General features: G+C 34.3%; 2 protein-coding genes across 2 annotated transcripts; one reads left to right on the plus strand and one right to left on the minus strand.

The window, feature by feature from the left end:
* The first annotated feature begins 3,387 nt into the window (after nt 1–3,387).
* On the plus strand, nt 3,388–6,045 carry LOC120328103 (complement component receptor 1-like protein). The gene is made up of 7 exons (XM_039394505.2): nt 3,388–3,546; nt 3,665–3,829; nt 4,109–4,300; nt 4,660–4,839; nt 5,019–5,213; nt 5,397–5,606; nt 5,913–6,045. The coding sequence occupies exons 1-7, from the start codon at nt 3,468–3,470 to the stop codon at nt 5,921–5,923; spliced, it is 1,032 nt and encodes a 343-aa protein (XP_039250439.2). The 5' UTR covers nt 3,388–3,467; the 3' UTR covers nt 5,924–6,045.
* Nucleotides 6,046–6,369: 324 nt separating this feature from the next.
* LOC120328101 (actin, muscle) lies at nt 6,370–8,333 on the minus strand. The gene is made up of 2 exons (XM_039394504.2): nt 7,471–8,333; nt 6,370–7,270 (listed from the first exon to the last, which is right to left on the minus strand). Exons 1-2 carry the CDS (start codon nt 8,279–8,281, stop codon nt 6,945–6,947), a joined length of 1,137 nt encoding a protein of 378 aa, XP_039250438.1. The 5' UTR covers nt 8,282–8,333; the 3' UTR covers nt 6,370–6,944.
* Between the last annotated feature and the right edge of the window lie 3,862 nt (nt 8,334–12,195).

A 12,195-nucleotide genomic window follows, 5' to 3' on the forward strand; every position in this document is an offset into this window, starting at 1 on the left:
AGAAATGGGTAGAACACATTAAATCATAGAGTTAAGGCGTAAAACTTTCATAACCAACATTTACTGGAACCGTGGGTCGAAACGTCTGGTCCAAAACGTCTGTCATACCATACAAGCAACGCTCTTTCGACTGCGCCATCGTTCATTACTTACCGTATAATATGATTACCAAAAATACAAAATAATGAAGTTGTGAAATGAAGAAATGGATGGATAACAGATAATATTTATACAATATCCATTTTAATATAATGCAGATCCAATAATATTTTCTTCGAATTTTTTCGGAACGAAGTTGTGAATAAATCGCCCAAATAATTTGAAAAGACATCAACTTTGATTTGAATTGTTAACGAATTTACCGCGCTTTTTAAGTAATACTTCGTTGTAGATTATAAATAGTATATAAAGTTTATGTCATATTTTAGAACTTTCTAAGCAAACAATATTTTATGATGTACAAAAGATCATTACAGTAGATGTGTATTTTCCAGCATTCAGATAAATATTGCAACTGAATGAAACACCTTGGTCTCCTATTTAGTTGAAGCAGTTGCTCTGACCGCAAGATGTCAGTCATCAGCAATAAAATTGTTCAGAAATATGCGCACATAGTACTACATGAAAATCTGTGTGTATCTGCTGTTGAGCCAATTGGTAATGATATCTGTAACACTTACATCATATATGTATCAGTTAAAAATTGTTCAAAAATGCAAAGATAAGAAGCCATGTAATTTTAAAATATTCAAAGATAATGAATGGTGTTTTAGACAGGGCCTTCTCTTCAATGCGTCTTTTTGTAACAATACCATACCGAATGCATGTCTCTTCAACTTCAACATACGTTGATAGGTACACATCAAAGTATTATTAATTTATCACAGATACGCATCTGTTGAGCTGACCCGAAAGGAGCTCTCTGAGCAGCTTTTAACTCATTTCATAACTTCATTCCAAAAAAAATATTATAATAATGAAGGGATAAAATGATGAAATGCGATTGGTTATATATTAATCAATATATAATTCGAAAATGAATTCACGAGTTTGTGATTTTTCAAAGTACTAAATAAGGTGAAATAATTAACTGTAATACTTGATGTGCTTGGTGGCAAAGTATAATTTCTGATATGGACATGTCAAGTAATTCGTAAAAATATTTACAGAGCTAGAAAGCCGTGACTGCTACTAAAAGTAGGTAATGCAATACCGAGAATAACATGAGAAAAACAAGATGGAATCAATTAATTGCCTTGCATTATTTTTGATTAGTTAGAAAACAGTGAATTGTAAGTTAATATTAAGAATCCGTGTTGTAGCGAAATAAAATACTTTTATGTTTTAGCAGTTGGACTAACAGAACAAATTATAACAAAAAAGATCTAATGCAATAATCCCATTCTATCAGTAACACGGATAGTTGAATTTTCAATAGTTTATCGTCTCAAAATTAGTAGCAAAACATTTTCGTTGTGGTAATTCAAACATTTATTAAAATAAAATTTACATAACTTTCCGCGTTAATTAGAAATCACGAAAACAGAATAAAAAAAGTTAAACCCTCAACCCGAACATTTCGTATTGTAATTCAATTTAGCTTCTACTGTTAAGAACGAAAGGTCAGAGCAATAATCCAATTAAACATTTTGGAAAAAAATGTCAATTTGATTCCTATAATTCTATGTAATTATTTTGTAGAGCGATCACGTTTTTTAAAAGGATTGTTAAATAATTTTACGAACATTTCAAGATAGAATTCCTGAAACCTTATAAATTGAACTAAAACAAGCTTATTAAAGTTGAGTGCCTTTCGTAACTGAAAGTAACAAAAATGCGCATTATCATAATTTCAAAACATACTTTTGCTATTTCACGTTGAGGTCACAAACGGTAACAATGTCTTTAAACCAAACTTTTCATACAAGCAATATTCAAAACTGACTTTTCAATTCAGATTTAATTAACAACTATCATTTTTGAATTTATGCTTTACTAAGTGTGAACATATACAGAAGGAAATGACTGCAGAGAAATATATTTTCGTTACTCTACGCAATTACACCCTTTCGTTAATTGAATTTATACATACATAAAGAAATGACCCAAAGGTTATTTTTGGACCCAAACTGAGCATAAAAATTATTTTGCTAAATTTTTGTTGTTATTAAGAAGAAATAGCTTTTCTTTAAAACTCACGGACCAATTGTTTTCGAAATTATCAGTAGTTAGAAAAATGAAGAAGAAGTAGCGAGACGCTATTACATTTGTTATTTTTTTTTATGTCTTCTGAGCCTTATGGGAGGGACCCGATATTTTATTCAAAGTTATACTTTATTAAAAGAAGTAAACTCATTATTGCATCGTACTTGGCCGCCTCCGTAACGCAACCTTCAGGCACATATATTTCAACATCACTATCTTGTTGGACACAAAGTGCACCTATAGTTGTTTTGGTATTATTACTATTAATATGTTGTTGTTGTTAGTATTCTTATTGTTGTAACGTCATCAAAATTTGCGCACCTTGTGACCGTTTCGTTTTTGCAATCTTTGCAATATGGTGATCAGTCGAAGTCGGGAATACGGCGCTGTCCAAGAAATTGGGGGTAAAATATTTTGTTTTGGGTTTCGTGTCCATATTTTTGGGCATAGCTCTTTTGTTTATATTCAAGTAATATTAACCCTGTCTGAAATTATGATTGCTAAAAAAACATAGGACAATTTGTTCCACAACATTTACTTACTGTAAAAACATTACCATTTCAATCTCAATATTTGTCAGCGAATTTGGAAAATGGTATTTAAGATACATATTGATTTTGTACGTAGTCCTGCGAGTCCGCAAATTATTTCATGCTCCATTTATATCATAACTTGACCACGTTTATACCAGGAAAAAAATTAAACTGAAGGTTTTATAAATTGAGGAAACTTTTCGCAGTGAAGGAGTTTTGAAAATCCAAGAACTTTTGAATAACATGCGAAAACAACCTACTAAATATTGCAGTAATTTTAAGTCCTGTGGTTAGTTCAATATCTAATACGTTAAGTTACAGGACGTTAATTAAAACGTTTTTCAAAATAATAATAATGGGGCAAGCTAGAAAGGTACGATATCGCGCAGGTGTATAACGCCTAATGACGATAAAAACATGAAAATCGACATATAAATTACACCGCAATTATGACAGAAAATTTATGCAATAATTACATTTGATTTTACGTCAAGAATTAATTACCATTCCACTCGAAACTACTTTACCGGCAAATTACGTCAGAAATGCTCAATAGCTTTTTGACTTCGGCGAATGCGATTAAAATTTCTTTTTACATAATTCATTCTTAAATTTCTTTTTTAGCTTATTTTTCATATAAATCTTAGCTCAAGATACTCTATATAAACCGAAAAATTTAAACTTAATATTAAGAGCTTCAGTTTCAATCAAACAAAAGCGCTGAAAAAGATGAAGATATTTCTTGCAACTCTTATGCTAGCCCTAATTGGGTTTGGCTCAACAACATTTTATTTCCCCAAGCTTCGTTGTAAGTACATTTTATTTTTTTTTTAATTTCATGTTATTGGAGTATTGAAACGAAAACAATTCGTGACTAAAAGAAAAATTACATAAATTCTATCTAATTCATATCTTTCTATTTGCAGTTTGCAGCCGCCTAGCCATTGCAAATGCTTACCCGCTCAAATACAAATTGTACCGAAACTTCAAGTATGCATACGTAAAATGCCACAGCGGATACAAACTTGATAAAAGTTCAAAGATTCAGTGCAAATACGGAAGATGGTATGCCAAAGGTGGTTTGCCAAAATGTAAGTGTAGAAATATTAAACTATGGTTGTTTTTATAATACTGGACACTAAAAAAATATCATCAACAGATCAAGAATAGATTATATGTTTTTATCCTAATTACTTTTTACTAACCTAGATGTCTTAAGATAAAATTGAATAACACTTATGTGTATAAAATATTTATATTTATGTATAAATCAGCTTTTTGTATTTGAATAATTCGCAACACAAGAGAAGGCGAAAGTGCTAAATACCATACATATTGGCTGAGATTTGAAAAATTCAATTTTATTACAGGCATTCGAACTGTATACTGCAAATATCCAGGAGCACCAAGCAATGGTTACATCAGTTCAAAAAAAGACACTTATCCAGTTAATTACAAAGTTACTTGGGGTTGTAACTCAGGTTACGTCAGACACGGCGGTGCATATTATGCGATCTGCCAATCAAATGGACAATTCTCTGCATCTAAACCATCTTGCAGAGGTGAATATTTTGTCTTTTTTTATCAAATATAAATAAAGCAATGTTAAAATTTAGCTTTAAAGTACAAAGTTGAGCTAACTAGCATAGAAGTGTATTGACGTGGGCTTGAAAAAATATTTCCAATGCAAACAACGTGCGCACACAAAATAAAAATGTCTTGCTATTTGTCTGAAAAGTTTGAAGGCTAATTTATGTAATAGCATATGATGGCATATGAATAAGCTGTGGCAATAATTCGACTGACTTATTAATTACAATTCTACGGTCAGTAATTACCCATCGCATTATTTACTTAATATTGCATATTTTTGAAATATATGGCGGTGGTCTCAAAATACTTAAAATACTATTTCTTGTAGCTATCACCTGCTCCAGACCTGATGTTCCGCAATACGCCAAAATTAGTCCAGATAAATCAAGCTACGATGTTTATACCAAAGTCAAATATACCTGCGACGGTGGTTCTGTCATGAGTGGCTCATCATCCAGGGTTTGTCAAAAGAATGGAAAGTGGAGTGGAAGTGCACCAAAATGTAAAAGTAAGAAATATTTTTTTAAATTTTGTCAAAAACGCTTTTAAGAATAGCAGAATTGAATAGCTATTAATGAACGCTCGGAATAATCCTTTCAATTGTTTAAATTTTACTTTAATCAAAAAAAAGTATTCAAATAACATTTTCAATTACCAAACGTGAAGTTTGCATATTTTGAATATCAGGAGTCAAATGTGAAAAACATATGGGAGGAAAAACAGTCGCTTCGGTCGTCCCAGATAAGGATTTCTATGACGTTGGTGAGAAAGTTGTTTTCTTGTGCAAGAAGGGATACTACATCAGCGGAAAACCGGGTGATTTCTGTGAAAGTGGACCCAAGTGGAGGTACGGTTCATCAGCAAAGACTGTGTGCAAAAAAGGTAAGTTTCTGTTTTGATAAAATATTCGATTGCTTGCCATAAACCGCCCGAAAGATATATATATATATATCAAATAAAAGATGGCATTTCAAGCGTATATGCAATAAATGCCTCCTGAAGTAGTCTGTAGACATAAATTACCATTACGAGTTTCACTGATTCAGTCTGATATTGTAATTTCAGAATCTCATCCAGGGCCGGATTTATATTGTCGACTTCCTAAAGTTGATTCTGCTGTCGTTGCCACTCCAGACAAAAAGCTATACTTGCCAGGATCTATCGTGAAGCTTTCATGCAAAAAACACCATGAATATGATGGTGACAGAACTGCCATATGTGGATGGGACGGACAATTCCATCTTACTGCAAAACCAAAATGCACTCCAACGAAATGTAAGTATTATCATAGTCGTAGAACGAAGCTTTAGTCAGTATCGGCGTAAACATGAGTCGCAACACACTTCTATAGAATAAAAAATTATTAATCCTGCTTCGAATTTATTTTTGTCTCATAAGGACTGACCTTTTTACTCTTGCTGTTTAATTGTCCCAAACTTTGCCAAGTCTAATCGTTCTATATTTATGCGAAACATGGGACATTAGTGAACTCTCAATTGCTTCAACAGTAACAGTGAACCAAGTAATTTCTGTTTTGCTAATCTCTTTGAATTTCAGTTTCATATTATTAACATTTTTCAGATTATTATTAAGAGATGAAACCAAAAGGAAGTTTGAAGTACAACATCCAACCGATGCCCACACCATCTGTTTTAGATTACATAGAATATAATACATCAGTAATTTGTTATGAAATAAATGAATTTGTGCACAGTTAGATGTTTATTTATGTTTCTGCTTGTATTGAAATAATCAGAAAAATAGGTGGCGTGTTTGTATAAGAAAATTGAAATCCATACTACTTTTCTTAAATTGATTTTATACTCAATTTTTTCACGCGGCAATACCGAATCGTCAACGCGTTGACATTTCTGACCAAATAATATCATGTGTCTATGGCAATCATAGATAGAGTTGAATATCAATGCGACGCTCAGGGAGCCTCCGCGTAATAACCGGTTGGGTTGGTACAGCATAGAATTAATTTGTACAAATTTAGTAGTGCTAAAACATTGCTGAGAAGAAAAGATCAATGCCATTTATCTCCATCGTTGGGAAATTTATTATAATTTTACTTAAATGGTCAACGTCACGGCAAAAAAAAGATGTCTTATTAAAATATGTTCCCGAGAGTTGTAGTTATCCAAACAAAAGTGAAATAAAAATAAACACAAATGAACTTCACAAAACACTGATAAATATCACAACCAGATTTTAATGAAAATTAAATTAAGTATACATATATATATATAATATATATATACAGTGATGGTACTCAGAAGCCGCGCACCCGTTGTTAGAATGTCGTGATAATCAAAGAACCTGTCCTTCTTTGTTGTTTAAAACGTTAGATAACAACAGCAAACGGGCAGCGGGAACACTACACAGCATCGTTATATTTGAAGTTCAAAAATATATGCAATATATGTATGAAAAACGTGTCACTTTAATGAAGCTTCCTTAATGTAGTAACATATATTAATAACTGAAAATGAGAACCTGGTCCTAAAATTTTGAATCTCATCATTACATACCAAATGCATAAATTTTTAACACTATTATACCAACGAATTACCGGTCAACTTACAAATAATTAAAAAGCTGAATGTTAGATTAAAAGCATTTTCTATGAACAATCGAAGGACCAGCTTCATCATATTCTTGCTTTGAAATCCACATTTGTTGGAAGGTTGAGAGAGAAGCCAAGATCGATCCTCCAATCCATACAGAATATTTTCTTTCCGGAGGAGCGATGATCTTGATTTTCATTGTACTTGGTGCAAGAGCAGTGATTTCTTTTTGCATACGATCAGCAATACCAGGATACATTGTAGTTCCTCCAGAAAGAACGTTGTTGGCGTACAAGTCCTTACGAATGTCAATGTCGCATTTCATAATGGAGTTATATGTAGTTTCGTGAATCCCGGCAGATTCCATACCTGGGTAAAAAAATATTGAATATTACGTACGGGACACATACTAGGCAAAAAGAACTCTTCATTTCTCGACATCAAATTTTTACTTCCTTTTATGTTTTTTTTTCATACTTCTATTGGAAGACGATAATAAAAAATTCCTATTCACGGAATAAACAAATATATATATATATATATATATGTTTTAGAATAATATTTCTTACCGATAAAAGACGGCTGGAACAAAGTCTCTGGGCATCGAAATCTTTCATTTCCGATAGTGATAACCTGTCCATCAGGAAGTTCGTAACTTTTTTCAAGTGATGTTGATGAAGCAGCTGTTGCCATTTCTTGTTCAAAGTCAAGAGCAACATAACACAGCTTTTCTTTAATATCACGAACTATTTCACGTTCAGCGGTTGTAACGAAAGAATATCCTCTCTCAGTCAGAATTTTCATCAAATAGTCAGTAAGATCACGACCTGCCAAATCCAATCTAGCAATGGCGTGAGGGAGTGCATACCCTTCGTAGATTGGTACATTGTGTGAAACACCATCGCCTGCATCCATAACAATGCCTGTAGTTCTGCCTGATGCATATAAAGATAAAACAGCTTGAATAGCGACGTACATCGCTGGAACGTTGAATGTTTCAAACATAATTTGTGTCATTTTTTCTCTGTTTGCTTTTGGATTCAATGGAGCTTCAGTTAAAAGTGTTGGATGTTCTTCAGGCGCGACCCGTAGTTCGTTGTACATTGTATGATGCCAGATCTTTTCCATGTCGTCCCAATTAGTAATTATTCCGTGTTCAATCGGATACTTGAGAGTGAGGATTCCTCTTTTACTTTGGGCTTCATCACCGACGTAGCTGTCTTTCTGACCCATTCCTACCATCACACCTTGATGTCTTGGTCGTCCTACAATGGAAGGAAACACAGCTCTTGGCGCGTCATCTCCAGCAAATCCAGATTTTACTAAACCTGATCCATTGTCACAGACAATTGCGGTTTGATCCTCTTCGCCGTCAGACATTTTGTTATAGTTTTTTAAAAAAGTAAATGTTGTTTAGAAAACTATGAACACTGCGAATAATGAATATTTTCAAAATACTCGATATTTATACATGTTATAAGCTCCAAAAGAGCTAATATAACTTCTCAGCTGCTTGTGAGAAAGTCGCACAATTACTTGCGAATTAGCACAATTTATAGACACCTACAATCGTAAGCAGTTGTCTTTGGATCATATGCTACCCTAAATGCCAATTGCCTTTTATACGTTGATCCCATTTTAAGCGTATTTGTTCCATGTCTATTTATTTCAAATGCTTCCACGAAAGTTTACACACAAATCATAAGGATCATTTACTTCGTAGTAATGGGACCACTGTTATCCCTGAATCACACATAATATCTTATCATCAGTTTTCAAAGTTGCATGTTCATCGTTTAAGCGCTATAGACTTGTGTCGTACTACCTATTTATTAATAATAAATGATAATAAAACTGTAGGAAAAATAGCCAGTATGTCCTCTAGTATTGTTTTTTTTTCTGTACCAAGGTGCATTAAATAATTCGAAATTGTCAACCAAATTTGGTTTTATTTCTAGCTATCGGTGATGTATTTGATACCAAGCATTCAGTCAATATCACTTCTCAGACTGCGTAAGAATGCAATCTCTAGTCTGTCTGGCGTAAAATGGATTCAGGCAATCAAGCCTTGATAAGATGATTCTGGGGCCTTTTTGGTATTCATACAAAAACGTAATCCTATACACAGGGAAACAGACTTCGTAAGATATAAGTCAAATTTGCAAGCAATCCTAGCAGTTAGACTGGGGTTGGCAAGGTTTATGGACCAGGGGCCAAAATTTCGCCCAGCTAAACTGGCGGGCCATGTGATTATGACGTGGAATGTTACATTTTGAGAACAGAATTTTATTTACAGTGTTACAATTACAAAAGTGGAAAACAATAAGCCTCTTGCCAAAACTAAATTTAATTGCAATCTCACAAAAATCCTTGGAGCTTATAATTTTAGCTAAAACATAAAAATTTGGTTTAAGTTTGATTGTGACAACTGTCAGAACAGATTTGAAATGAGTCTCACTCAATTGAGATCTGTGTTTAGATTTGTTGAAAATTCATCAGACTGAAAGTCAGTTCACTCACTCATGTGGACAAAAATTAGTCTTTAATAATTTAGCTATCAATCTTCACGAATTAGGGTGCTGTATGATGGCCCATCGTTGTCACGCCTAAAATAAAATAAAATGAAAAACTTGAAACAAAAGTAAAGAAAAAAAGTTTCTAACTCACTACTGATTTTCTTGAGCAATATTCAATAAATTCAAAACGAAAATGTTCTATGAATTCTCCATACTACAAGTTCAACCGTAAATATATACTACTACGATTCAACTAAAAGTAATATATTTATAATAATGAAAAGAGAATATAGAATTGAGTACGAAAATTCGGGAAATTTGTTTTTACGTGTAGAAGGTAATTGAATTGGAGAATGCTGCATACCGTATACGGCATACCGTACAGCCGTAACGTACCGATCCAGACGAATGATAAATCGCGCGGGCTCAACCATTTATTTCAATTCATCCATCGACTCACCATATTCAAGTTTATTTATTTCCAAACAATAAAAAACAATGATAACAATATTCAAAAAGATAACCACACAGTTTTACTTGGGAATGGAAGCCGCGGAGAACCAAAGCTGGTTATACAGCAGCGACAAGCAAGCTTCTAATAGCTAATTAAAACATCGGGACTTTTACTTGTGGGACTGCTGGTATTATCGGTGAATCGAATTATCTAATTAACCTCTCTTACTATAAAGATGGGTAATATTGGAGAGACATCAGGCCACATACGGACAGAAGATTCCACGCTTCAACCTCCTAATAACCAAATCGAAAGTGCTTCTGTCTCGAAAAATAGTTTGGGGGATTTTGAATGTGACCTAGCCATCCACGTGGTTTTAGTAACTAGTGTTGAACAGTGTGCAGTGATAAAGAAAATCAGATACCGTAAATCAAGTAGAGTTGACACCGTACATTTCTATAACAAAGATGTGGTATACTGTGTTATGGCTTCCATCTGTTCTTCGAGTTCACGACACAACATATAATAGCGATGAGAATGGGATGCTCGTTTGCTACATTACGATTACATTATACAGTAAAATACAAATCTGGGGCTGAAAATAAATTTGCTGATGCTCTATCCGGATTACCCCTGAATTCTACCGAAAAGGGGGATTGCGAAGATGATGTTATGTGCAATTTTCTGAATACTACGGATACTGATTTATTCATTTCATTACTTGAATTGCAAGAAGCTACACGTAATGATGCTATGCTGTCTAAAATCTAAAATGAGAGGTTACATTTGTAATGGATGGCCTTACAAAAAAGATGTTTATTCTGCCTTACAAACATCATGTACGCGATGAGCTAACAATTTACAAAGAATTGATAATTGGAGGTGAAAGAATCTTTGTTCCTAATGCTCTTACTGCTAAGTTAATCAATCTTGCACACATGACGCATCAAGGAATTGTCCGTACTAAACAAAGATTACGATATCTATACTGGATGGAAGGTATAGATAAACAAGTTGAAGACTTTATTCGTCATTGCTCTGTCTGCAATACTCATGATAAATCTACTAAACCTGTATTCGCTCCATTGAAACCTGTTCCTTCGCCTAAACAACCTTGGCAAAAGCTTGATATTGATATTGTGGGTCCGAATGAAAGTGCTCCTGCTGACTGTCGTTTTGCTATTGCATTGATCGACCGGTCTTACTACTTACTGAATACAGCGCGAAACACCGCAAAGAGCGCAAAACAGCGCGAAACAGCGCAAAACAAAGGAAAACAGCGCAAAACAGTGTGGAAACCGCGCAAAACAGCGCAAAATAGAGGGAAACAGTGTGAAGCAGAAAAAAATTTTGCAATGAGTTCGGGGCACCTTGTTTTGAGTTGGAGTACCACGGCAGCAAATTAAAAACACAAACCAACATATGTAGTCAGTAATGCTGTAATGGCAGGTCTGCCCCTGCTGGTGACACATTTTGGGTACCATAATTTAGAACATTTTCCATATGGATATGGTTGGCTTTAGGGTTAGGGTTAGGTAAAAGGGGACCTCCAGAAGTATGTGCACCAAGATGGCGCACAACCTGAAATTGTATGTGTGTGTGTGTGTGTGTGTGTGTGTGTGTAGCGGATTCAGGTTGTGCGACATATTGCACATACTTCTGGAGCACCAAAAAGGTAGATAAAATTTCGCATGATGACCTATAATCCGGTACATAACCTTGTAAATATGCCGGAAATAGCGCCATAAAACCATGGCGAGAGGCGCCGTGGTTCTTTCGTGGCAGGAGGTGGTAATGACTGCGTCTCCTTTTTTGCGCTGTTTCCCTCTGTTTTGCGCTGGTTTCCTTCTGTTTTGCGCTGGTTTCCTTCTGTTTCGCGCTGGTTTCCTCTGTTTTGCGCTGCTTCGCGCTATTTTGCGCTGTTTTGCGCTCTTTGCGGTGTTTCGCGCTGTATTCAGTAAGTAGTAAGACCCTTGATCGACTACTACAGCAAATGGCCTGACGTTATGTTTACTTCGAAAGTACGTCAGAGAAATATTAAACATAGTTAAGATGCTATTCAACAATTTCTTTGTATATATATAGATGCACTAAACATGCTACTACTGGACATTCTCCTTCTCTTCTGCTACACAATAGACAAATGAGAACTGGTCTTGATATTCCTGAAATTCACAATATGATGAAAGACTGGTCAAGTAAAAAAGTGTACGAACATGTTATGAAGAAACAAAATGCAAGTAAAGAATATACTTATGGGAAACGTGGTGCTAAACAACTTAATTTGAATATTGGTGACTATGTGAGAATTAAAAAATCTGGTC

The sequence above is a fragment of the Styela clava genome, chromosome 7 (genome assembly GCF_964204865.1).
Source record: "Styela clava chromosome 7, kaStyClav1.hap1.2, whole genome shotgun sequence".
Lineage (NCBI taxonomy): Eukaryota > Metazoa > Chordata > Ascidiacea > Stolidobranchia > Styelidae > Styela > Styela clava.